The sequence below is a fragment of the Cardiocondyla obscurior genome, linkage group LG19 (genome assembly GCF_019399895.1).
Source record: "Cardiocondyla obscurior isolate alpha-2009 linkage group LG19, Cobs3.1, whole genome shotgun sequence".
In the NCBI taxonomy this organism is placed as follows: domain Eukaryota; kingdom Metazoa; phylum Arthropoda; class Insecta; order Hymenoptera; family Formicidae; genus Cardiocondyla; species Cardiocondyla obscurior.
The window spans coordinates 2,199,134-2,224,966 of NC_091882.1; the positions used below are offsets into that span (position 1 = coordinate 2,199,134).

Genomic DNA, 25,833 nt, shown 5'->3' on the forward strand with positions numbered 1-25,833 from the left:
CTCCGGGTTTAAAGCCGTTAAAGAAGGCAACGATCGTGAAAGAGAAGAGGAGAATTTTCCCGGCACCCTTCGTCCCTACTTCTCCCAATAGCGGATTTAGAAACCGAAGAGCCCTAAATAGAACAGCCATATTCCGGTCTATAGTTCGCAACCCTCGCAGGGTCGCGGGGTGCTCTTGAAATCAAAGAACCTCCCAAGAATCATCGCGTCGTCTACGAATTACCTCCATTAACCGATTACAAAAATGTTAAAATTACATAGGCTCACGACACGCCGGTTTTTTTTTTTTTCAGATACAAGCCGCGTCGCGAAACGCGAAACGTACGAGAATCGCGTAAAAGATTCTGGAAGATCCTCCGTGAATTGGGGAGGGAGAAGCCGTTCCCCCAGGATCCCCTCGTCCTAACGGTTTATCGATAAATCCGCCACTGCCTCCAAGCGGCCCGCGTCCCGCGCACCCCGGCGCACCTCGAGTGCCCTCGAGGAGGTAGGGAAGAATGGCGCCCTCCGTGCTCGTCCACCCCCGTTCGCGCCACTCCGGCGCGGCGATGACGAAACACACGTAAATTCGCGGCAGCAGCACCGCTGCCTCCACCACCGTTACCGCCGCCGCCGCCACCACCACGGGGCCGCCACCACCACCCGCCATCGCCGTCGCTATCGTCGCCGGATGAAATCAGTGCGACCGGAGTGCACCACGAGGGAAGGACGCGGGTCTCTTCCCCGTGTGCGGCCCGCCGTTCCCGCTTGCGGCACGCGCGCGCGCGCGTCCGCCCGCTTTGCCCGTTCTCGTCAGTCCGTTCACACATTTTTCTGTCCACCGAGAGAGCAGCAGTCCGGCGAAGTAGAGTTAAATAGGTCGAACGAAGGGGGTAGGCGCCCCAATTACTGTCAACGACCGCGCGGAGGTGTTTCGAGACCGGTGACGAAAGTGCGCGCGAGGGGGGCTCATTCATCGCGAGGTGGACGTGAGGATCCGTTGTGATAGTAGCATAATTTAATCGTGTAAATAGAATAAACGGAGCGCATACGCGGGGAGGCGGAAGGTACGTGTCTTCGTAACCGAGGAGGATCACCTTGGGGAAAAAAAAATTTCCCGATCGGTCGGAATGCGAGTCGAAGGTGTCACGAAGCGGGGAGAGGGAAAGAAAGAATCGCCTGGAGCTGACTGATCGATCACGCGTGGACTAGGTCAAGTGACTAATTAACGAGCGAGAAGAAATTGGAGCGATTGCACAGGGGGAAAAAAAAAAAAGAAAAACGCTGAAAAAGTATCCCGACGATTTTCGACCGAGCCTGACGATCGGCAGCGAAGGTATCGATCCGGGAAACGAGCTGAATCGCCGCGACGACGAAGAACGATCGGGTTCGAAGTTATCGTCAACGAAAAACGGTATCAACGAAGAACGCGGAACAGCTTGCTGCTTGTTTTCGGGTAGAGCGGGGGAGAGGAGAGCGTACGAGGGGTGCAGCAGGTGCAGCGGGAACGCAGCTTCTGTCATCGATCTCGCCGCGGCTGCAGCGAGCATGGCGCGGCCCGTCGCACACGTCGAACCGCGTCCACACGCGGACGCGCGGCGATCGGCGGCGATCGGCGTCGACCAGAAGATAACGATGACGCGCTAATTAATCACGGCCGTCGTTAGGTGCGTTAACGAGGCGCATTCGTCGACAATCGCGGCCGGCGACGATGATACCGATGACGAGAACGACGACGACGACGAGGAGGAGGTCGACGTCGACGGAGACCGCGAATCTTCCCGGCGTCGCGCGGTGGACCGATCGAACACTTCCCCTCGGCATCTTCCAGCAGTTACACGGCTGCCCCAGTGCGAACGCACGAACGTAAACCTTCCGGCGAGAAGCAAGGGCGCGAAGAGACGGTGAGTTGCCACGCTCACCCTACGCGCCTTCGGGGCGAAGAGGAGAGCGGACTGCCCGGCGTTGGCACTGCGCGGCCGCGGCGCGCCGTCCGCAAAACGCGCGGGTGGTGTTTACATTCGCGAGACCGTGGACCCGCGAAATTGAGATATCGATCGGGGGTTCTCTCGCGAGAGAGCGCGATTCACCCACCCCCGAAGACCACGCGCGTCTCGTTCACCCCTCGTGCAACACAGTGCTTCGGATGTTTACATCCCGCGCGAATGGACGTCCACGAGATTCCGCGGAGTGCGCCTCCTCGCGAACCAGTGGCACTTTTGATCGCGCGTTAATTAAAGAAATATACATTTTCAGTCTGCGGCGAGATACGAGCCCGAAATAAACGATCCGACGTTTAGCCCGCCAAACATGAGTAGTAACGTTCGCAGCTTTCGGAGACACCGAGGGAAGAGGAGCGTTCCGAATAACGGAGCACGTACTCGCGCCTGCCCGTTTAATCTCGATAGGAAAAGAAACGTGATAAAAAGAATTCGATTCGTGTTTCCGTAATATACTGTAAATAGATTGATATCGATCGGTGCCCCGCGCGCGATGTCCGCGCGCAGTGAGAGGGACGTTGCCTGAGAGCGTGCCGCTCTGGCGCAAGGGGCGATCTAGATCGATACGTGGAGGCTTCAGAAACGCAGTGTTCGCGCAAAGATCACAGAAATGGACTGCTGCAATTACATCGAGGCATACGCGGCAGGTGGTCATTTTTATCAACAGCAGCAGCAGTACTTTTGCTATGACAACGGTAGCGTGGCGTACGCGGGCTATGACGCTGCGCCGATTTCTAACGCGATCGACATTAACGCTCGGTACAACGGAGCGATACCACCGACGTATCCAACAGGTAGAATATCGCACACGAAATACATGTCCCTCCCTCCCTCCCCCCGCGAAATAACGATCATTCGCGGTAACGCGTGCACGCATGTATTTTTTTTTCTTTTTTTTAATTTATTTTACCCTCGGCACAGTCTAAGTTAAAATTAAATTATGTCCATTTTAATGTTTCGTTGTGAAACTTATTTTTTTGGATATAGAAATCGCTTCGGTTATAATTATTGAAGTTGTATCAAGTCTTATATGACGTATTCGAATGAGTTTTAATATGCGTGATGACTTTTAAAAGCGTATTAAATGTTTCTTTTTTTTTTCTTTTTTTCTTTTTGTTTGGATTAATGTATAGATATTACAGACAACGTAATTGTAGCACGATACTTTGTATATATCTGTGTCAATAACAATCGCGATTTTATGTTTTCATCCAGATTACGTATATAATCCGAAGGAGGCGAGGCTGCGAAAAGCAATGCGCGAGCAAACGCGCGAACTGTCACGGCGATCGATCTTGCAGAACGCGATCGCGCGCACGGCCGCGATTGGCGGCGAGAATTCCGTTGTTTCCGCATCGATGGCGAGCGGCTTCCTGAACCAGCATCATCACTTTGACTGCGCGTCGATGCCGATGGGTCCAAACGTTAGCCCTCATCAGATGGCCGAGCCTTGGTTCCAGGCCGCGCACCGCCTTAAGGCCGCGCACTCGCCGCGAATCGGCGATTGGTACGGCAACGTGTGCGGCAACCCGATCGAGAGACTGCAGGCGATGGGCACGATGCACCAGCAACATCAACAGCAGCAGCGCGACCACGAAAAGCCGAAGGACCAGAGGAGCCAGACCGCGGAGTGCGCCTCCGCGTTTTCTTCCAGCAGCTACTCGCCGGATATCGCGACCGCGGAAAGAGAAATTCGCCGACAAGAATCCGTCTCGGAATACGCCGATTTCGTCGACGCCCAGAAGTGGCATCCTTATCAAGTAATATATTGATACGCTTTGATTCGACAATTTATTTTTTTTTTTTTTACCGATTTTTATTTTATTTTATTATTATTAAAAAAATTTTTTTTTTTTTTTCTTTTATTGCGTTGTGATGAATAATTTGAAAATTGTGTGATTGCAGAACAGCGCGAATCCTCATTCACTCCCGAGAACGCCTCATCCATCGCAGCAAATGGGTGGCGTTCTTCACCCGAATGTCCAGAATACAAACGCGCATGGACATGGCCCGTGGGGCCAATTTTGTCACGGCATGCTGCCGCGTAAGTTGCATGCATATAAAGTTTTTTTTTTTTTTACTTTTTTTTTTTTATTTTCCGTATATCGGTTTAATTTATTTCTGCATCATAGCGATTTTAAAATACCAGTAAATTGTTCACTCAGCATGGACTAATTTAATTTTAACGTGCAGACTAAAGACACATTTTATTTAATAGAATTTTTTTTTTTTCTATAAAATATTCGAACGAGTATGATAATTTTAATTATATTTTAGATGTTCCAAGCGCGACTCGCAACGCAGCGATTCGTGGACCGCGACACGCAGTTTTCCTGCGGGACTGCGGATCAACCAGGCATTGTGCATTTTTGGAGGACGCGCCGCAGATGAATTATGCGCCGACCAAATTAAACATTGACAACATTCGTGCGCCTTATCCGCCATCGGAGCATCAGGTATCCAATGCGCGCGATTACCCATTGAATTACGAATACGAAAATACGAGGAACGAGAGAAAATCTTAGACTAGGCGAGATTTGACATGTATCATAAAAGAAATTATCTACGCAGATGCCAAGGTTGCTGGGATCAGCGGTGAATCCCGTCATAGACTCGACCACGACGGTGATGAATCGACGCGACGAAGACGACGGGACCAAGTGGGATCCGCGTAACACTGGGATGCCTCTGGACGAATACGTGCCAACCTCCACGGTAAAACATGCCGCGATCTAATTAAAATTTACGCACGATTGTTCCATCTATAATACGTCTATCGAAATTATATCTCGCCGTAACCCCGAGTCTCAAAAAAATCATGCGGAATTTTAGCCCCAAGAGAGCACGGTCGCCGCGAAAGAGCGCGAGCCTCAGCACTCGAGCGAGCGGTTCGAGACGAAGAAGAAAGCCGTCGCGAAGCAGCCGCTGCCGGGTTTCCATCAAGCGTTCGGCTCGACGGAGATCGGCAAGTTCTCCAGGTCCGAGTTCTTCGTTAATATGGTGGGCGAGAGCAGCAGCGGCGACGTCACGACGGACGACGGCGACGGCGCCGACGGCGGCGAGGACGGCGACGTAAGTAGGGAGCATTCCCTGTCGGAAACGGCGGAGGGTGCAGCGACGGTGGCGGCCGCGGCGTCGGCGGCCTCGGTGGCCGCGACGGCCGCGACGGTCGCAACCGCGGCTACGGCGGCGACCACGGCCGCCGCGGCGGCCGCAGCAGCGGCGGCGGTCGCGGCCACCACGACCGGGAGAATTTTCGACGCCGAGAACAACCAGGGGACGACGTTCGCCATCGGCGCGCGATCGTCGATCGGCAGCGTGTACTGCGGACAGCCGGCGACCCCGCGCTGGCACAGTCCGCACGTAGGTGCTATAGGTAGCGAAATTTAAGCGACGACCGTCCGCACGGTTATCGCGCACCGTTTCCCCATACGACGTTTGTCGGACAACCTTTTGCTAACGAGAGATATTACGAGGTCGAGCGTTTTAGGGAGCAAGAATTCATAGTATTTTATATTTCTAGATTAATTGGTGGACGGTCGCGTGTGAAATTTATCACCTCGCGGTCGCAAAGCGGTCGTACTTTTTAATTGTAACCACCGGCAAACGTCGTTCCGGCGCGGTGCGGAATATCCGCCGCGGATCGATTTCAGTAGGACGTTGTCCTCGTCTTTTCTTAGGCTAAAGAAATGGGTTCCCCGTAGCTTTCCGGCGCGTGACAGTCCGCGATGAAGCTCGGGTGGCGGTATATTGTATTTCCGATAGGAACGAATTATTAAATGTAACAGTGGTAGTTTCGGTGTGTAGCGAGTTTTGGTAACGGAACCGTCTGTACTTTACGTTGCATATGCCAATAAGAGACTTGTCTAGAAATTGGGACCGCTGTGAACTTCCATATATCCGAATTTAATCGCCGAAGTAATGTCTACGATTTTTATTCGTGAGGAAATAAATATTCGCCAAGTGACGGAGTTTCCCTCCCCCCGTTGTTTCCGGTGATATCGGAGAAACGAGAATTGTAATCGGCGTCGGTATCAACCCCCCTTGGATTCGTCACCGCGACGAAATCTTTTGTCGGAACCTGCAGCGCTGCTCGGAAAGTAAAAGCGGGACACGCGTGTCATGCGTAGCGAATGCAACCACATTGATTGGCGAAAGCTGTCGGGGATCGATGTTGGCGTACGAAACGTCCCGACAAACTGCGAACGTTCGTCGAGATTGTGCCTTCCAAAGGATCGGGGACGCGTCGGGGAGTTCTCTCGCCGAGTTCTCTCGCCTTATCGAAAATCAAAGCAGCACGATATATCGCGTCACGTATGCCAAAAGGAAGATATAATCAAAAGAAATCATGCCGAGACGGTCCTTGCCCTGATCGGCACCTTTTCATCACTGTTGTTAGATGCTGTCGACGTTGTACAACGTCGACAAGTGATTATATGTATATATATAGGGCATTCGTTTAAAAACTTTTACTTGAATATCTCGATGCATTATTTAAAAAAGAAAAAAAAAAGAGAATTGTTTTATTTTGGGGGAGAAGTAAAGTTGCGCAGTCTGAGCTAAAGCCGCGAAGACATTATTTGCATTTTTATTGAGAAGAAAATTTTATTGTACACGCAGCTTGGACCGAAATATTTAAAAGCGATTTTTAAAGAGCTTTTATTTAACAATTTTTTTTTTTTTTTTTTTTGAGATATTTAAGTAGAGTTTTCAAATATGTGAATACTCTGTGTATATAGTACTCGTATATAATAATAAGAAAGAACGAAAACGCGCGACGAAAGAGTAAGTTATTTAGTAGATTCCTTAGGTCAAAACGTATTGCCGCGCGGAGAAACGATCAAATAAAAGTGGAGTACGCCTGCGAGCGTAGGAGGTCGAGAAGCCGACAGGTAAACGCTCTTCCGCTTTTGGAAAATAATTGTGAAGGGAATCGCATGGTGGTTCATATTAAGAATCTGCATTTAAACTCTTAGTTTTTTTTTTTTTTTTTACTTTCTTCCTCTTTTTGTTTCTTTATAAGTGGTCATCAATTAATGGTCAAACAAATTTTTTATTTTATTTTATGTATATAATTCTAATTCGTTTAATTAATTAACTAATTTAAGTCAGCGCGTTTCATACATATGTTCTGTGGACTTTGCTGTATTTTATTCAAATGCCGTCCGTATTAGTTTCTAAATTGTATAATTTATCGCGCAAAATCATTATTTTTGTTGTCTCATTTATCGCTGAGGGTGTATTTCACGGCAGATTCTTAATACACATTAGTATCGGTAACTTGCATTTAGTCTTATATCGACCAATTTGGGATAAATTCGTGCCGGATACCATGTACCTATGTTGGGACCAAAAATTAATGGAAAAACTTTTATGTCGCGTTCACCGTCGCGCTTACGTCCTACGTATAGTCGCGTAAAAAGAACTTCCCTCATTCTGTTCGCGCGATCGCTCGCGAGTGAAAGCAAACCGTCATACTTGCGTTCCAAAAACGTGAAATGTATTGCAATATAATATAGTGCAACTACATGAATGAAAGTATGTCAAAAAAAGAAAAAAAAAATAATAAAAAAAAATACACGTATGTAATTAAAAAAAAAAAAGAAAAAAAGAAAAAAAAAACGTATTCCACTTCTTGCAACGGAATGAGTATAATCTCACGCCTTACAAAACATATTTAGATAGCCGTTAAAATCGAAGTGTGCAAGTATCATAATCCAAAAATGATCGTTATCTTCGTAGGACGCAAATTGGCGTAATTCTGAGCTAGATATCGATAATATGCAACGTAAAAAAAAAAAAATAAAATAAAATAAAATAAAAAATAATTTCTCGGAGTTGATGTATTATGCATGTTGGAACATACAGATAAACTTTAAATGAGAATTATTGTTTAATTAATCAGAAATAATAAAAAAAAAAAAAAAAAAAAAAAAAATACATAAATGTACACAGTGTGATACGATATCATAAACGGTAGCTAAAGGAGATAGAACAAACCGACCTACAGCAGACCTACAATGTTTTACGCAAAATAAGTACCGCAAATGTCAAGTTCTCGATGCTGAGAATATTAAAGGCGAACATTATATCCTTTCGATATAAAAAGAAAAAAATAAAAAAAAAAAAAACTTGAAAAGATACAAATAGATAAATTGGCATTTGCGGTATAATTGTCTTGTGATACGATATGGACAAAACGATCAGTATTGAAAAATGTATAACTTTCCTCTCATTCGATTGAAACGATCGCGTGCAGTATGATAAAAATAAAAGAAACGGATGTCCATGCGACAGTAAAGTAAAAAAAAAAAAAAAAGTGAAATGGTGTTGCTTCATTGTTTCCCCAGCTAATCCCAAAAGCCGCCCACCCGACGATCCCTTTGCCGTTTCCCTTTCCTCGGAAGTCCCGCGGTACGGTAGGAACCAATGCTCTTCACGGATTCACTGAAGATGGACGACCGCCGTCGCGCATTTTGTCCGAAGAATGTTGTTGGCTCGCACAAACCGAACGCGCGATAGCCGGAATGCCTGACGATCTTGTGGTAAGAATTAGGAATTAATTTTAAGAATTCTTTTATTGGCCGCACGATGAAATTATCCGGACTTGTACAACTTCGATGAATTATTTTGATCAGAGAGAATGGATCCGGCAAGGAGCAATGATTCCGCATCCGACGGAGCTCCTGATGTTACTCGCTAATCTCGGTATAGACCACGAAAGGATTGTTGGCGATTTTTGATCGCGACTGGAGAACGAAACTGCCGATCTGAGGATTGATCGGGATAAGAATTTATTTATCGACTTGAACGCATATGAGACTGAAAAGGTGGAAGACATTTGCTAATTGATATCATTAATAATTAAGTAATAAATATCTGAACTTTTTGTTTGTTAATTAATGAGTTGTCACGATAATTTATTTTAATATACGTTGTATATTACTTTTTAAAATTATGCATTTCTCGTCTTTTTTGGATTTTACGTCTTTTCTTTTTTTTTTCTTTTTATTTTTCTTTTTTCTTTAATTAAGAGATTTTCGACGATGGTGACGTGTCTTTACCTAATAAACGTTACCGCTTTTGAAGTTCGAACTGTACGACTTTCACTAAAAATGTTCAATGAACGATACAGTTGGCAAATAAACGAGTGCCAAAGAAGCCGAGGCTGGTGGCGGTTTATCAAAGTGGTCGGCGGTATCTCTCAAACTCCAGCGGTATCCCTTAAAACGAACACCGAACGACCTTCCGACTCGTGTCTAAAGACGCCTACTCAGCGGCAGGTAGCAATAATCGAGAATACCCCTATCGTAAACGCCTCTATAATGTTGTGCAGGCTGCATAGAAGTCGTTCGACGTAAAACTTTTTATGATACGCCACCGTGTGCAGCACACAAGGCGGACGGTATCTTCAAAATCTCTCGCAGCGTTTTCGCCGCTGCGGGATTTATCGCTCCGATTAAGACAGGTATTCGCGGCTCTGTTTTTGTTTTAAAACCGCAGATTAAAAGAAAGAAAAAAAATATAAAAAAAATAAAAAATCAAGTAACGCTTTAAGGTGTTTAATAATTCTTAGAGCGATTAATTCGGCGGCGATCGAAGCGCGACACTTTCGTTTTTCTTTCCACGCCTTCGGAAAATATCGCGGGCCGCGGGTTGATGTCACCGGGTAATTTGTGGCGACGGCATTATTGGCAAATAATTGCGGATGCAGTCAGACTGAAAATTGTAATTACCTTCGGCTCGACCTCGGGGCCGCCTTCAATAAGACGATTTTGCACTACAGCCTCCGGCGATGTCGCGGCACCAGAAACGCTCGCGAGTATGTGCTCTCCGCACGAAATTGCTAGCACAAATAACCGATAGGGTTACGACTGTCTTCGCGTCCGGCAATTGCTGTCCGAAACCGTGCGCGATGGCAAACAAGAAAACGGTCCTGCTCAAATATCTACTCGCGATGCGTTGTACGATCGGTTGAACGGCGCTCTGTTGATTTTTCTCATTTGACTCTAGACGACCGGCACATTTACATCCCCCTCCCTAGATCGTCTCGCTCACGACAAGCGCAGGGAATTCCATTTTCATAATCGACAAATATCAAAATTGTTGCAAGACCGCCGGTTTCACGAACGGATCTCTTTCTTGGCTGACGGAAGCGTGTGCGTGGCGTCGGCGTTTAAAACAAACCGTCGGGACTTTCGCAAAAGTCGCCTTTACCGTATCTACGTCTCACGAGGTCTAAAGTATTGGCAACGAACGGAGTGTTATCGGATGCAGAGTACCGTCACTTTTTTAATTAATTTTTTTTCTTTTTTATATTTTTAAGCAGACTGCTGATCGGAAGTAATTGCGTACGAAGCGTCCCGACTCCACCTCACTATTTATTATGGAAATTAATGCGAACTTATACCGAACGTGAATATTTAAGCAGAAATTAGAATAATTATGTGGCTGGGAAGGATTTTTGCGCGGTTATTGCCAAAACCCGTTATACCTTGTCAACCAGAGCAACACTTATCTTTCACGCGGAACAAATACGTGTCGCATACCTTCCCGGGGCGCAACAGACGCAAATATTAACTCGCACCATGCCGCGGTGCCGCGATGTACGATTCGGCGACTCCACCGATCCACGAAAAAGAACACTTTTGCTCGCGACCTTGGTGAAAATGGTACCTTCCATGGTACGGCCATCGGGCCGGCGATTTATCTTTTTCGATCAACCGAATTCGCGGCCGATTTTGTATTAATCGAGGAAACAATCGCTACGACGATTCGGTTCATCACGTGCGGATCCGCGTACGTTGTCCGCAAGGACTAATCGAGAACCTGATGACCGGCGGACGTGGGCGGATTACCTGGCGACGTGTTTGTCGCGTCGAACCCACCAACCGCGGTGGATTTCTAAAAACGACAGAACCGTTCATTGGCGGAGCCAAGACGGCGAAGGCGGCACCGGCCGTCGTCGCGACGGGACGACCGGTCAGGTCGTCCTCGACCAATGGACATCGCAATGGTACCGCCATGCTGCACTCGTGAGCTTCTAATTTAGCGAGTAATTAGCACCCGGCAAGCACGAACGCGACTCGGACCGGTGCCTCTCTCGGCGGCTCCGCGTTACCCATCGAGAAACGGAGAAAGAGAGAACGCCAAGTGGGAACAGAGAGGCAGATATACCGCCGGTCAGTCTTCGGCGAGTCTTCGCCGGCTAGTGTGAAATATCGCGCCCAAGTGTTACGAGCCCACGACCACGCGGCGCGGCTTCTCTCGCGACGCGGCCGATCTTCCGCCGCCGACGGAAGACGCCTGGTGCTGCGACGTACGACGTTTTTCCGTCCCCCTCCGCCCGTACGCCGCGGAATTCATCCGATTTTCTCGACACGTCGCGAATTCGGGATACCCGAATCGATCAACGGCGAAGGCGATTCGGACTTTTGTCTCCCTCTCCCGTCCGCGAGGGTCGCATGTGATTTCTACCTTTTTTTCTCTTTTTTTTTTCTTTTCCTTCTCGTACGCACAATTTGTATTAATATTTTGAATCAAGGGTCTAATTGTCGGCTGACTTTCCCATTCGAGGACGCATCGGAGGGAGTGAAAGGATCGAGGTGTGGGTGATATAACAATTGGAGAACGTCGAAGATGCAACCAGCGGGCGCGCCGCGAACGCCCGGTTCTCCAACGCACTCCTCGTACCACGAGCGCGATCGGGATCGTGAAAGGGATCGCGAGCAGGAACGAGATCGCGAGCGAGAGCGCGGCGGAAGGCAGAATCGGGCGAGTCCTGTGGATGATCGAGAAGATCGCGAAGAGCGGAGTTCGATCGCGAGGCAGAACCTCGGGCCACCCGCCGCGATTTCGGCGAACCAAGGGTTACCACTGTCTTTGTCGTTGGAAGACCGGGAGCTCTGGACTAGATTCCAGTGCATTACGAACGAGATGATCGTCACGAAAAACGGAAGGTACGCGCGAGTTCATTGGAAAATTAATAAAAAAAATTATTCACTTGTGAAAAGAGAATTAAATCCGATCTAAGCTGTTAATATTTTCCAGCGACTATTCTGGCGTCGGAAGAGAACGATCTCGTAATTTCTTATACGCTTTGAAATTCATAAGACTGAAACGTCGTTTTTTTCTAATCACAGTAGAGACAGACGGTAGAAATCCAATATCCGATACAAGTATTTGCTCACCGAAAATATCGTTAGCTACAATTTTAAGCGAGCAAAACAGGAAATTTACGATTTAAAATTTGACGAACCGCGTATTTCAATATCTTCTAAATTCCGTATAAATTTAATAAGAAAATGGTATCTTAAGCTAAAGTCTTTTAATTTAGCTACACATTTTTTTTATTACCATTTTATTTTTATCTCTCAATTATTTTACTCAAGATTTCGCAAAGCAATAATTTTTTTTTCTTTTTATCAAGCCTTTGTTCGCATTTTTTTAAAGACCGACAGTCGACGAGAACAATCGGAGAACGATTAAAAATATTTTTTTTTTTTTTGAGGAAAACTGCAATCGCGCCTGAAAACGTTCGTGCATCATTGTGTATTATTTGCCGCAAGAAAATACAAAATACCGATCGAAATGTACACTTAGGACATCGAGGAATGATAAAGGCCCCGGATCCGTGGAAAGACGGAGCTCTCCGAGATTATTGTGGGAAGATTCAAGCCCGTCGATATAACCAAAAGCCAATAAAACTTTACGATGCTTACAATCCTCTTGTAAAACGTTCCTCCTGTCCGAAGCTGGTGCCTGCCGAGCAAGCACTTTTACCTGCACACGTCGCAGTCGACAAACCGTAATCGTTTTTATTAATACGCGCCTCGTAAATGTATGGTCGCGCCGAGAGGAGGGCCATCCCCGGTCCACGTTCGCGGCTTAGCTTTTTGATCCGGGCCGCGGATATCCCCCGCCGTTGATATCTCGCGGCCCGTCCCGCGGAATCCTTTACGATCTGTTATCCTGCGCGACTCTGACATGTCACTTTCCTCTCGCAGGAGGATGTTCCCCGTGGTGAAGGTTGTCGCACGTGGCCTGGAACCGGCGGCCATGTATACTCTGCTACTGGAATTCGTGCAGGTCGATCCGCATAGGTAATACCCAGCTTTTACACGTAATTCAACCGAAGTAGTCTTATTTTATTTTATTTTTTTTGTAATAATATGAATAATTATTTTGTTGAGTTTTTAATTAGTAAATTTTAATTTTTTTAAGTTTTACTCGGCTCGACTGAAGAGGCTATACTGTCTTTAATTTAATAACACGTGGAAATGACGGAAAGCTACGGTGAATAGAATGGGAAGCATCGGGAAATGTTGCATAGTCACAGTAAGGGGATGAGAGCGTTACCGATTTACATTGATTTATCTCGCGAGAAGAAGGAACTGGGGGCGCGAAGTACACTAACAGGTCGTAATTACCGTATCCCTTTCGCGTTCGAGCATCACGTAACATCGCTAAAGTCGATTCTAAACTTGTTAGTACGTTATTTTTAACTCGCCGGTGATTCGTCATCGGTGTGATGAACGAACCGAGAGGCATTTCAGAGCCTCCTAATAGTTTTCGCAAAACAATCTCGGAAGATTATAAAAAAATATATATACAAAAGACGGCATCGGTTGATCCTACAAATATAAATTTCTTTCGTCGAGAATAATTTCATCTCGTACGATTTTTCTTCGCGTTTCTTTTTCTGTGCGTGTGTGTTTCTTTTTTTTTTTTTTACAGATGAATATGAGTAATTGAAATTTTTTATCGGCAAAGAATGTTTATTATATATTTTATATTCGCATAAATTATTAAATTCTTTTTCGGTAAAATGTAAAATTTTCTCTGTAACCGAATTAACGCAGGTGGAAATACGTCAACGGCGAATGGGTGCCAGGTGGAAAAGCGGAAGTCGCGCCGCCTAATCCAATTTATATACACCCGGAGAGCCCGAACTTCGGAGCCCACTGGATGAAGGAGGCGGTATCGTTCGCTAAGGTCAAGTTGACGAATAAGTCAAACGGGAACGGGCAGATCATGTTGAATTCATTACACAAGTATGAGCCGCGCGTTCATTTAGTTCGAGTGGGTGCTGAAGAACAAAGAACGGTGCGTTTTCTTTTTTCCTGTTATTTTTATTTTTTCTTATTTAATGCGTTAATAATTTTTTTGGCAATTTATACTTTTAATAGAATATTTTTTTATCGCTTTATTATTATAATTATTCTATCCTGTAGGTCCTCACGTATCGTTTTCCCGAAACACAATTCATCGCGGTAACGGCGTATCAGAACGAGGAAGTTACGAGCTTGAAGATCAAATACAATCCATTTGCGAAGGCATTCCTCGACGCAAAGGAGAGGCCTGCCGATTCGCAAACCTACCCGCAATGTGAGTTGACGAACAATCGATAATACACGCGCGTAATAATAACGTGAAGCTGAGCGAGAGAAGATATAATAAAATCGAAACCAAAAACGCTCTCATTAATTTCTTCAAATATTTTTTACGGTACGAATAACATTTTGCAGATGCGGGCACGCTGTTTCTGCCGCAACCTACGATGGGGTACGAATACAACACCGCGTCGGCGATAGCCGTCGCGCAAAACCAGGTATCGGCCTGCGTTAGCAATCACTTTTCCAATTCGTGCACCGTTACTACATCTGGGCACAGAAACACCTGCAGAGCAGCGCCTTATGCCTTGAGGCACAAGTATATTCAAGACGGTAAGTTAAATATCTCAATGAAGCCTACAAAGATATCCTAACGTTTCCGCTTCAAGTCGAATTTCGTAAATGGCTATTAAAAACTTACAGAAATTAAATTATTCTTTTTTTTTCCCCTCCCGTATACAGAACAGCACGCGGACGCGTACGCGCCTATGCCGCTTTTGCATTCGACAGCCTACGTGACGGCACCGGCCTGGTCGCCCCGGAGCCCGGAATCGCTACAGAATCTTAATTCCGCGTGCTTGCCGTCTTCCGCGTCGCAAGAGTGGCCGACGTCACCGTCGCCGTCGCCGACGTCGTCGCACGCTGTCCTCGGCAGATCAGTGGCCGGCACCGTCTCCACCACGACCACCGTAACCGGCTGTACCCTGTACGTCCCGTCGAATTTACCGTCCCAGGAGCAACACCCCGGCCACTGCGCCGAGTCTACTTGGATACACCCTAACACCCTAGAGCAACAGCAGCAGCAGCAGCAGCAGCAGCAGCAACAATCTTACTTGAACCTGAACCTCCATCTGCATCATCAAATGTCGCCGTACGGTTCCGTTACGCACCCGGGTCTACATCACGCGAGCCTACATTCGCAAAGTGGAGAACCTATTCCGCCGACGGACGCGAACGAGTACGTGCACGAGTATCATCACGCCTCCCCGGTGCAATCGACCACCCCGGATCAGCATCGTCACCAGCAGCAGCATCATACACAGGCGCAGATGCTGCAGCTGCAGACGCTGCCGCAGACGGAGACGTCCTCCCCGGTCAGCGTGGAGTACGACAGCCCGCCTAAGGAGCACTCGCATATTCAGATGGGCTATCCCGAGGCACCCGCCGACGCATTGAACGAGATACCGCAGGACGACGAAAGACGATATTTGACCACGGTCGTCGACCGTCACTCTCATCATCATCATCACCCTCATCATAATCATCACCGACAGGACACGGAGATCGCCGGCGAGCAGCCGAACGCTTGGACGCCGTTAACACCGCCGCCGGCACCGCAAACTACCGCCATTTGACTCGAATTTCTGTATTACGAATCACGCACCAGCACGCGAAATTGTCCGCCCGAATTCATCATCGTTTCTGCAATCGTCGGCGCGAGAAATACCGTCGTCGCGAATCAATTTAAATAGCGATAGATTCATATGTCGATTGTATCAAATGCGGCTAATTGAGGAAATTTTTATCGCACGCAATAGATGTTAAAATTGTATCAGTCCGTCCTAATTATAATGTAGTAGTACTTCGATTGTTCGTAAATTTATTAATAGTTATGTTTTAAGGAAATAAAGTGCAGATTTAAAAAGAAGAGAAAAAGAAAAAAAAAAAGGAGAGGTATTTTAAATGTCTCGTCGCGATTATGAATATGAATTTGGTATTAGAAATATAAAATGTAAAGCAAAATATATTCATATTTGCCTGTTGTTTATTGCTTATCTCCAATCTCGAAGTAATTTAATTTTTAGTGAAAATTTTAGTAGTAAATTAATTTAAATAATTTAATTTGTACGCGATTCGAAGAGAAATTCGTAAAGAATCTTTTACTTTTGTTTTACAATTTAATTTATTTTATATTATAACTAGAAGAAACTATGCGCGAGTTACGTGTGCGCTATTTTTTAAAAGACCTCAATAAATAACTACGAAAAAAAAATCATGCGACTTACCGATCTGCATCAGCTTCAGCGGAGTTTAAAGTTCTGCCGGTGACTGTAACATAAAATGGAAAATATTAATGTTGATATGCCAGTATATTACTTAATAAAATTAATAAAAAAAAGGTAAGTTTTTTTTTAAATAAAGATTTTATTTTAAAAAATTTATGCTTACCTAAAAGTTGCTCCGCTGACGCAGGATGCCCGTCCCGAGCCTGCTCCTCCTCTCAGTTTGCGTGTCGAGTCATCTTTCCGCGCCCAAGTCACTCGCGAACGCGTCCGATAAATTACCGTTAAAAAAATTAATTTTTTATTAAACTATCGCACGAGATAGTCTACGACACTTCCGTTAAAGAAATTGCTTTATAAAAAGATAACGCGTGAATATCTCGTGGAACTTCTGAAGCGACCGACGAACCGGCTGCGGTTCGTATTCTTATAGTTTCGGCGTGCGACACTTTTCGACGGAGTGTTGTTGATAAGACGATCTGTAACAAATAAATGAAAAAAATGTAATTGTAGAGATCTCAATAAATATTAAAAAAAAAATTATATGCGTCTTTGATTTTTTAATTAAATACCACAAAATTAAAAATGGTAACGATAAAAATAAATTTATTCTTACCAGTGAGTTGCTCCGCCGATACTCGATGCCTTTTCTAGGTCCTCCTCCTCCTCCTCCCAGCATTGACCACTTAAACGAAGATGTCAGGCTGCTCCTTCAACGAAAATCTTCCTCTGGATTTTCATCTGAAACAAAAAAAGTTATATTTTATTAGCAAAAATAATTTAAATAGGATTTTGTGAAATTGAAAACTATTAATATCAAGATATTCTCATTAAAATATTAATTTACAACCAAATTTAATTAACAAATTATTTGAGTAAAATAATATCTTTTGCAGTATTGATTACATTACATTATTGTACTTCTTTCTTATTGGTGGCAGGTAACGTACCACAAAGCAACGTATATATACTTTTCCATAAATTAGAATTAATTGTTCAAAGCCTTAAATTTTCAACGGGGAATAATATGTAATTTATAATAATTCTCCTTTAATTATCTCAATTAAATTTTATATATCAAGTATACATATTATACGCCGTTGAATTTATAATCATTACGTGAATTTTAGATTTCAATGTACAAATAAAAAGAAAAACAAATAAAAAATTATAAAAAATAGTTTAAAACATCTGTAGAATTTTGAATAAAAAATTTACGTTTTAATTATTGATTAAAATTTTCCCTCGATACCTTTGACCGAATGCCTCGCTCTCTATGGATTAACTTGTAACCAGCAGAAGCTATTGTAATCTCCTGCAAAACCGTCTGAAATCTACCATTTGAAGAAAACGCAGCGTTAGCGCGATTTTCTGCCGAAAGGCATTGCTTTCACCGAGAGTAACAGCGGATCTTTTATCTTTCTTCCTCAAACAATTTTATTGGTTTTAGATTAATTAGCCGTATTAGCATCGAGGGACATTATTTAAGATAGGATCTTAAAATAAAATTTGTTAAAAACGGGACTCTGAAGATTTAAGGAATTTAAGGACAATCCAATTTTGAAGAATACCGTTTTATGATAAAATCGAGTTACTTTTCTTAATTTAGCAGGCGATTACTATTCCAGCGACTGCGCCAGCAAATAAAGACAAGAATCAAACTAGCTGAACACCGGTGAAAAACGCGGAGCATCGCCGGAACAATGTATCACGCCGCTACCTTTATCTCAATCTACGTCTTTTTCTTTTTCTTTTTTGTTTGGCCAGCTCGCCGCCTTAGGTGATCGAGTGTATTAGTGCAACCAAAGGGCCCGAACAAAATCAAAGAGGCACCGCAAACAGAATCCGCGGCGGCACGCGCACACGCGCGTGCACACACACGCGTACAATAGCGATAACAGGGGAAGTTCTCTCTCCTCTTTTTCTCAATTCCTGCTTAAAAGAAGCTCTAGTACTCTAGTCTCCGTGCTCCTGCTAAAGAAGTCACATCTCGTTGACGTTCGTAACTCGATTGTATTTCGGGAGAAGCGTCGAAGAGTAATAGGTTCAACAAGAAGAAGCGCTTTACAAGCTTTTACGTTACGAGGTAAGTACTCATCGTTTCGCCGGGCAAATCGATCGTTGTTTTATCGGTACATCCTCGAAAAATAGAAGTAACGTCAAATTTATCGATTAAATAAATCCTACGTGTTATCTCAAATTCGTTCTATTCGCGCGGACTCTGCCGCATCACCGAATTCTTTCGTAACGACTCGCGATCGCTGATCTCGCCGAAGTTTATCTCCTAACAAATTGGCGTTAATGATAAACGAATTTAAACTCGGTGTAATTTTTTTTTTTTTATTTTTTTTTTATTCGCGACGTTCGTAAATTTTATATAAGAATAGCGATTTGCGATTTGCGAAACCAACGTTATAAACCAGACGTTTACTTGGCTGTGCAAATATATGAAAATATAAAGAGACGGCATGTTTTTATACCTCCATTTCTTTCTGTCAATACTTGGAGTGGAATTATAAGCTATTTCGGCGGACTAAACCTCAAATGACGTGACCAATGGTTCGCTGTCTATTGTTTTGTATATCTTTGTATTGAAGAGGTACGGGGTAGGGAGCGCGTATTCTTCCCTCAGTCCTTTTGTCGCCGTCACTAAGCCGCTGCGGCCAAGTCGCTGCCGCTAAGTCGCCGTCGTTAACTCGCCGTCGCTAAGTCGCTGTCAGTAAGTCGTCGTCAGTAAGTCGCCGTCAGTAAGTCGCCATCATCGTTGCGGTTATCATCGTCTGCTTCGTAAAATTTCTTTTATCCGACTAGTCTATTCGTCGCTAAACATCGCCGCTGTCATTGATTCCGAAAGAGAAATTTCATAAAACGATACAGGTGGGCTGGTTTTTTTTAAAATAATTTTTTAAATTTGTATTTTAAAATTTGTATAAGGGATAGTCAAATACGAATGCAGATCTGACGTGAATTTGCAACCTCTAACATTATATGTAGAGAAATGAGAGAAGATAATGCCCTTTTTTTTTTTTTTTTGATAAAAAGGTGGAAAAGAAAATTGATTGGTGTTTGAAGACGATGCAAATATTTTAATATAATTAATTATATTTTTCAGACATGTCTCAGCCAACGATACCAATCACCGTAAGCGGCATGAAAATGTATAAATGCACAGTTAAAAAATGCTCCCACATGTCGAAGCGACGTTTCAACAGTACACGCCACTACGAGCGATTCCATTCGACGAAATATTTTAAGCAAAAAGTTTGTTGCGGTAAATATATTATTAATTAATGAATTGTACAGCTTCTTATTGCGGCTTACGGTAAAATATTTAGTTTATGAAATACAAAGTTATATCATTTAATATAATTATTTCTACAGGGCGTATATTTGATGTAAAATTTGATTTCTACCAACACAAGGAGAAGATCCATGACGAAAAGAAGAAATATGTCAAAGAACAGAGCGAGAATACGTTCCAACAAGAAAACGCGGCGATAGAATTTTTTATGAAGTTTCCAAGTGAAGAAAACAATAATAAAACTTCGCAATTGCCATCCTACAATTCAAGTGCGCCGAAAAAACACTTTCTTTCTAAATGGCAACGAATTTTTTCTTCGGAAATAAAGGTGGAGAGCGGTCGATCGCCATTAAGAAATATAGAGAATGTAGAAGAAGTAGGTAGGAGAACAGCGCGGAAACATAAATCCCGAATTGTTAAATTACCAAATTCCTCGAGTTCGCAACAGGAAGATGCTAAGCTGTACGTTGTTAAGGTTACATCGAAAGAAAACGTATATAATGCGTTGAGACGTATTCAGTTTTAAATTTTATAAACTACGCCGACCAAAGTTATCAAAACATACCAAAAGTATTAAAATAATTTCTTTTTTTTTTTTTATTTTTATTAAGTTTTATATATACTCATTTTAACTTTTTACGTATTTTGTTATATGTTTGCGCACACATATAAATTTATCTTGTAACAATAGTTACCGTTAATGCGATGAAATATTGAAAAAAAGGTTGTTTTTTATTTCTTTTTTTTTTATTTCGAATAATTTTTATATGTGTGCGACTGCATAACTTTATTATTTATACAATTTTATATGATGTGAGAATATTTTTATATGCATTTATTTAATTTACATATATATATTTCGTATTTAAAAAGAAATTTAGATTAAGTTTTGATCTCAATTTTAACTTTAATTTTTGTTAGGAAACGTGAATTATGGTTTGTCACGAGAAAGTTTTTCATATTGCAAGTATGATTGCTGTGCTAATAGCTTTCTTAAATTTTTTTTTTTTTTTTAATGGCATTTCTTATAACTACAGAAATGTAATTCACGTCTTCCATAATTTCGTTCTGATTTATTGCGATTCTTTCCTGCTATGAATTTTTGTTTGCATATATTAAAAAGATTTTATGTTAGTTTGTTGCTTAAACTGTTCAGCAGCAAAGTCATATTTTAAATAACAGGAAAAAAGAGTTTTTAGTTCTAATTTTTTTTTTTTAATTAAATGTACTATAACATTTTATGATTAAACATTTTTTTTATCTTTGTGAAGCTCCTGTGTGCAAGCCGAACATTATGGACTGTTTATTTTTTAAACTATCCTTTCTTTCTTTTTTTTTTTTTTTTTTTTTTTTTTACGGTAATACAGATTCTGGTGCGGGGTAGTCGTACAGTAGAATAATTCGGATTTTTCATTATGCAGCGAGAAGAACCGCAATTATCCGCGAACCCGCTTTTCCGCGCGGCATTTATCAAGTCCGCAACGAGAAACGGTTGATTTCCCAGGTGTATCTGCAACATCCACATACAAATGTAGATGCAAACGTAGTACGTACTTTACGCACATTCGTGCAAACCGCGTACCGGTTATTCGCTCGATTCGCTCACGCTGACTATCATCGCTGATAATTATACAAACGGTTTTCGTGGGTGGGATTCAATATTGCCTATCATTGCGAGCTGGCCTTTTAAATATTAAAAATACGGATCAACCGCGGTAATTAATAACGATTATTATTAATGAAGCCACGTTTTTAACCCTTTTTAAAGGTACTTTACTAATTCAAGTATTTTTGGGAGCAATGGAAAACTGTTAATCGTCTCGAATCATCCGGGAACGTTTATGCGAATCAGGAATGAAAAATTGCGTGCCGCATTTTTACCTGTGGCACAATCGGTAACGAATGTGTTGGAATGCACACGTGGAAAACATTATCTGGGAGCGAGTGTAACGGCGAGAAAATTCCGTCGGTCTGTACGAAAGAATTATTATGCGAAAAGTTTCCTCGCTTCTTCCCTGATGGACGATTAAAAGTTCCATTCTAGTCGAATTTACAAATTCCTTCGGGGCGGGGAGCCTCCTCGCGCGGGCGTTGGCATTAGAGTTCCAACGAAATTAACCAGCTTCCTCCAAGTCATTTTTCCTCCAAGTCGCTCGGATCAGATTAGAATTTAAATCCGCAGAAACCGTGCGCGTCTAACGATCTAAATCTTTCCCCGTCGCGATTAAACATTGAGACGCTCGGCACAAATATAATTTTTTTTTTTAAATGTCAATCTGACGGTAGAATCTTCTAAATTAAATCAAGTCTAAATTTTATTTATGACCGAATAAATAAATTAATATATAGATTCATCGAGTATGCGTATAACGAAATTAAATACCATTTAGCTGCAAAACTTCCTTCTATATAAATCTAACTAAAAATTAAAAAAAAATAAATTAATTAAAAAAAAGGAGAGACTTGAAATAAATTTTTATAATATTGATTATATCGATTTCTGTTGTTAAGTTGACAGATGTTCTATCAGATATATGTGCATGGCGTTCGATCGAGTCGTTCTCGTATTTCCTCTTATCAAGGGATCGATAAGGACACGTCGAATTCGATAGGCTTCTTTCCGTTTAGTGCCAGAGGAGGTTTTCGCCGAGTTTGTTTGCGCGCGCCTGTCGCTTCGCGTGCGCTCGGCTATGTTCGCGGCGCGCGAGGTTGCTGGAAGGGCCGAGCGGTGTGTGGAGGCGCTTGCATAAGGGACGATGGTGGGTGGCCGTCGGTGCATCGCGAGCAGCGACGGCCGCGTAGATACGCGAAGGTGAACGGAGAGAGCCGAGGTCCCTTTAGTCGGTGGCGGTCCGCGCCGTTCGCGGTCGGCGTAATAAAATAGACGACAGTAGGAGCCGGTAGCTCGTCGTGCGAGCGTCATCGTGAAGTTGGCGTTTCTCGCGCGGGTCCGAACGACGCCAACTGTCGGCCGCGAGCTGGTCCAACGCGCTTCGGCGTACCGTCCCGGTTCGTCGCGGTCGCGGTCAGTGCTCGGTTTTGTGCGCAAGTGTCCACCGGTGTGTCCAGTGTGTGATTCCGACGACGAGCTCGGCGGCGAGATGTAGAGAGAACGAGAGAGAGAGAGAGAGCTGCCTTTCGCCCCGTTCCATTCAGACACGTCCTCGCGGCGGCCGAAACTTTTTGCGACGACGCCGGTTAGGTAAGTCGCACGTACGAATACTCGTTTGCCCGGAAACGTACTCGAGGTGCCCGCAATCGTGAACGTTCACGCAACGCTTGTACGAATCCCTGAACGAGGTTATAAAACTTATTGACCGCGGCAAGCGCGTCCAGTTGACGTCACATGTCGTTACGTGTATTGCGACTTAAACGTCTGAAGTTAGCGCCGCGCGGTTCCTAAGCGGGCTCTGAAAAAAATGCGACTATCGCCGGCGGATTCCGCTTACTCTTTCCGATCGGATTACGCCGCGAAGGTACAATCCGACGACGTTCAAACGTTCCGAGGGGGGTCAGTTTAAGAATCGCAAACCGCCCGACGGTCGTCGAAGTCGGTGCGATATATCGCGCGCGTCGCAACGTTTTTTCTATCCCCGCGCGTCGACTTAAATATTATTACCCTATCTCTGATTGACCGAGCGAATATTACCAGAGGCGAAAGTTAGCTTATCGCGTTCTGAAAGCACGGCCTGCATCTGTTGTACCAGCTTCGGTATGACGTGTGCTTTCACGTCGTTGCATAATGTCGGTCGAGCGCGCACCTGTTTATGTGGGTCGCGACACGACGCGTTATCGTCGAGATGTCAAAAGTGGGCACGCCCCCCCTCTCGTCCCCGTTGATTTTCCCAGAGTGTTCCCTTTCGAAGGGAACCTTTCGAGCCTGGTTTTAGGATCCACGTGATCTGAACGAGGCGGACGGATATCGAGAGTGCATCTTCCGTGGCGCGGTAAATCCGCGTAAAAAAAAAGTATATAAAAAAAATACCGAGACGCCTCGCGAAGGCAGCTTCCCTTCCTGTTTTCTCTCCTCGGGGCCCTTGACTTTCCCCGCCTGTCGTCTGGAGGTGGAGGAGCTTCACCTCCAGTACTTTTCACGCAATCCACTTTGCACGCACGCGACGATTAAACCGATATTTCTCACGATTTTTTTTTCTTTTCTTTTTCTTTTTTTTTTTTTTTTCCGACGCCGTGAGACGGCCGATGTAACTTTACAGAGACGCGTCTGCGAATTTCAAGAGGGAGAATAAAAATGGGGAATTATTTTCTATATTTTCTCCGCTGCGGGATCAAGCTTTTATGATTTAAAATCCTTTGCTTCGTCGTTGCTTTGCTTTAAAGTATTTTAAATGTTTTAAATATTGGCGAGTTTCCCCTCCCGAGTTGCGTGGAAAAAAAAAGCTGGACGGCGAGTGCCGCTTGATATTTTTCATTAAGGCATCTTTTTTTTTTTAAATTAATAACTTTGATATTTTGAGAAATACGGTTTTGGTCGACGCAGATTTTATTTCCGATTGACAGCGTGTTGCGAATGTAGATCACATGTAAGACTGGGGGCACACGGTGCCTCTAGCTTTAATATAGCGGTCGAACAAACGTGACGGGAAGCTTCGATCGAATTCATGCGAACTAGCGGCGGAATGTAGTCCGTGCTTTAACAGCAAATGCATCTTGAGAGTGAGCAGGTTCTCGTGATCGATAACATTTTTGTCTTTATTATTTTAAAATCCACCGACGCAAACCAGCGTCTTATTGACCGCGCCAGATATTTTTTTATTATTATTTTTTTTAATTATTTGCGTGCTTATTTATTATTTCGAATCGAATGATTTTGCTCTGGAAATTTTGCGCGTTTTAATTCGTCATCTCCGAAGATACAATCGCTGATTGCGAGATGAAGAGCGCGAAGAAATCGAGGGTCGGGGATTTCTCTCGTTTTCGGGTGTTCCCGGTGCGCACGAATGCCGCATATACGTGCGAGACATTCGGGATAAAGACGTTTCGCGCGACATGTATGCCGGTGAAAAATTAGAATGGCCCCGGGTGCGATCGTAAAGAAGGTCGTGAAACAATTCTAACGACCGACATGCTCTCGAACTTCGCCTCTCGGCACCAGCACGTTCACGACCCAACCCGGAGGGTTGACGCTCGCACAACGGCACTCGTACGTTGCTCTCGCGGTGGGAAAATGAAAACCGCCGAATAAAATAAACCCGAGTGCATCGTTCGTGTCGCATTTCCATATTAATAACGCAGCGTTACGTCCCATTTTTTTTTTTTTCCCCTCCCCCCGACTGACGCGCGGATAGTGATAACCTTGATTGTATCTCGCCACCGCGAGCCGCGGAGTCGCCGGGGTGTTTTTCGTTGAAACCACGACGGACAACGTCGCGCGGAAACGTCAAAGAAATTCACGCGACTCGTTAGATCGTTACGCACAACTGGCGGCGCGTCCTCGCACGATTGCACGCCCTTTAGGATTAATCGCGAGTGCACTCGCGTGAAAAACGCTACGTGAACAGTGGGATCGCGCGAGGGAGGGTATTTCCAGCCGGCGCATATTTATTCGGCCGGCGTTTAATTAATATCGGGCATTTAAGTGGACGGGCAAAACGCGCGAGGGGGAGGAGGGCAGCCGGGACGATCAGCGCGAAAGAAGAGCACCCGATGCACGACCCGGGCGAAGGGTGGCCCCTCGCTTTTGAAGAGTTCATCGCTGTGCAAACCTAAAAATAACTTCCGGTCAGTCGATCGCAATTAATTCCGCGGCAATAGACGAAGAGCGTGACCCCGCGAGGTAAAAAATAACGGTCCGTGTTCCGCGTGTACGGATTCATCCCGCTGGATTTTCACGGCGGCGTTTCGTAGGGCGAGCATAAAGGCGGAAAAAGTTTAATTGACATCGCGGCCGGGACCGATATACACGCACCGTAGGGAAAATAAAATGTAGATACCCCGGCGCGATAGGATGTAATCAAGGGCGGGTCCCAAGTTCGCGCCGCTGAGCTTTACTCAACTTTAGAAACGAAGCGCAATGCATCTTTAATTAAATCTCCGGCTGGCCGGCGTTCCGGATTGAAATATATTCTAGGAATTTCTCGCTACCTTGATTTCTTTCTTTTTTCTTTTTTTCTTTTTTTTTTTCTCGCGCTGAAGAGGAC

At 44.3% G+C, this 25,833-nt stretch overlaps 4 protein-coding genes across 6 annotated transcripts in view; all 4 read left to right on the forward strand.

Annotated features, from left to right (window-relative positions):
• The first annotated feature begins 696 nt into the window (after positions 1–696).
• LOC139109882 (uncharacterized) lies at positions 697–7,925 on the forward strand. The gene is made up of 6 exons (XM_070669289.1): positions 697–2,773; positions 3,195–3,739; positions 3,885–4,023; positions 4,257–4,435; positions 4,551–4,694; positions 4,812–7,925. The coding sequence occupies exons 1-6, from the start codon at positions 2,590–2,592 to the stop codon at positions 5,367–5,369; spliced, it is 1,749 nt and encodes a 582-aa protein (XP_070525390.1). The 5' UTR covers positions 697–2,589; the 3' UTR covers positions 5,370–7,925.
• A 3,583-nt stretch (positions 7,926–11,508) lies between these two features.
• Byn (T-domain transcriptional activator brachyenteron) lies at positions 11,509–15,947 on the forward strand. Its single transcript, XM_070669393.1, has 6 exons — positions 11,509–11,938; positions 12,986–13,081; positions 13,841–14,084; positions 14,213–14,366; positions 14,507–14,704; positions 14,834–15,947. The coding sequence occupies exons 1-6, from the start codon at positions 11,619–11,621 to the stop codon at positions 15,724–15,726; spliced, it is 1,905 nt and encodes a 634-aa protein (XP_070525494.1). The 5' UTR covers positions 11,509–11,618; the 3' UTR covers positions 15,727–15,947.
• A 2,390-nt stretch (positions 15,948–18,337) lies between these two features.
• On the forward strand, positions 18,338–20,351 carry LOC139110006 (uncharacterized). Its single transcript, XM_070669495.1, has 3 exons — positions 18,338–18,460; positions 19,487–19,645; positions 19,756–20,351. Exons 2-3 carry the CDS (start codon positions 19,489–19,491, stop codon positions 20,199–20,201), a joined length of 603 nt encoding a protein of 200 aa, XP_070525596.1. The 5' UTR covers positions 18,338–18,460; positions 19,487–19,488; the 3' UTR covers positions 20,202–20,351.
• A 2,190-nt stretch (positions 20,352–22,541) lies between these two features.
• Pgant9 (polypeptide N-acetylgalactosaminyltransferase 9) overlaps positions 22,542–25,833 on the forward strand; it is a 182,612-nt gene continuing 179,320 nt past the window's right edge. For 2 of the 3 annotated variants that reach the window (XM_070669300.1, XM_070669299.1), the window contains exon 1: positions 22,546–22,877. The gene's annotated coding sequence lies outside the window, so the exon portion shown is untranslated. Of the gene's footprint in view, positions 22,878–25,833 lie in introns of all 3 variants that reach the window. The other variant, XM_070669301.1, reaches the window with a different exon arrangement.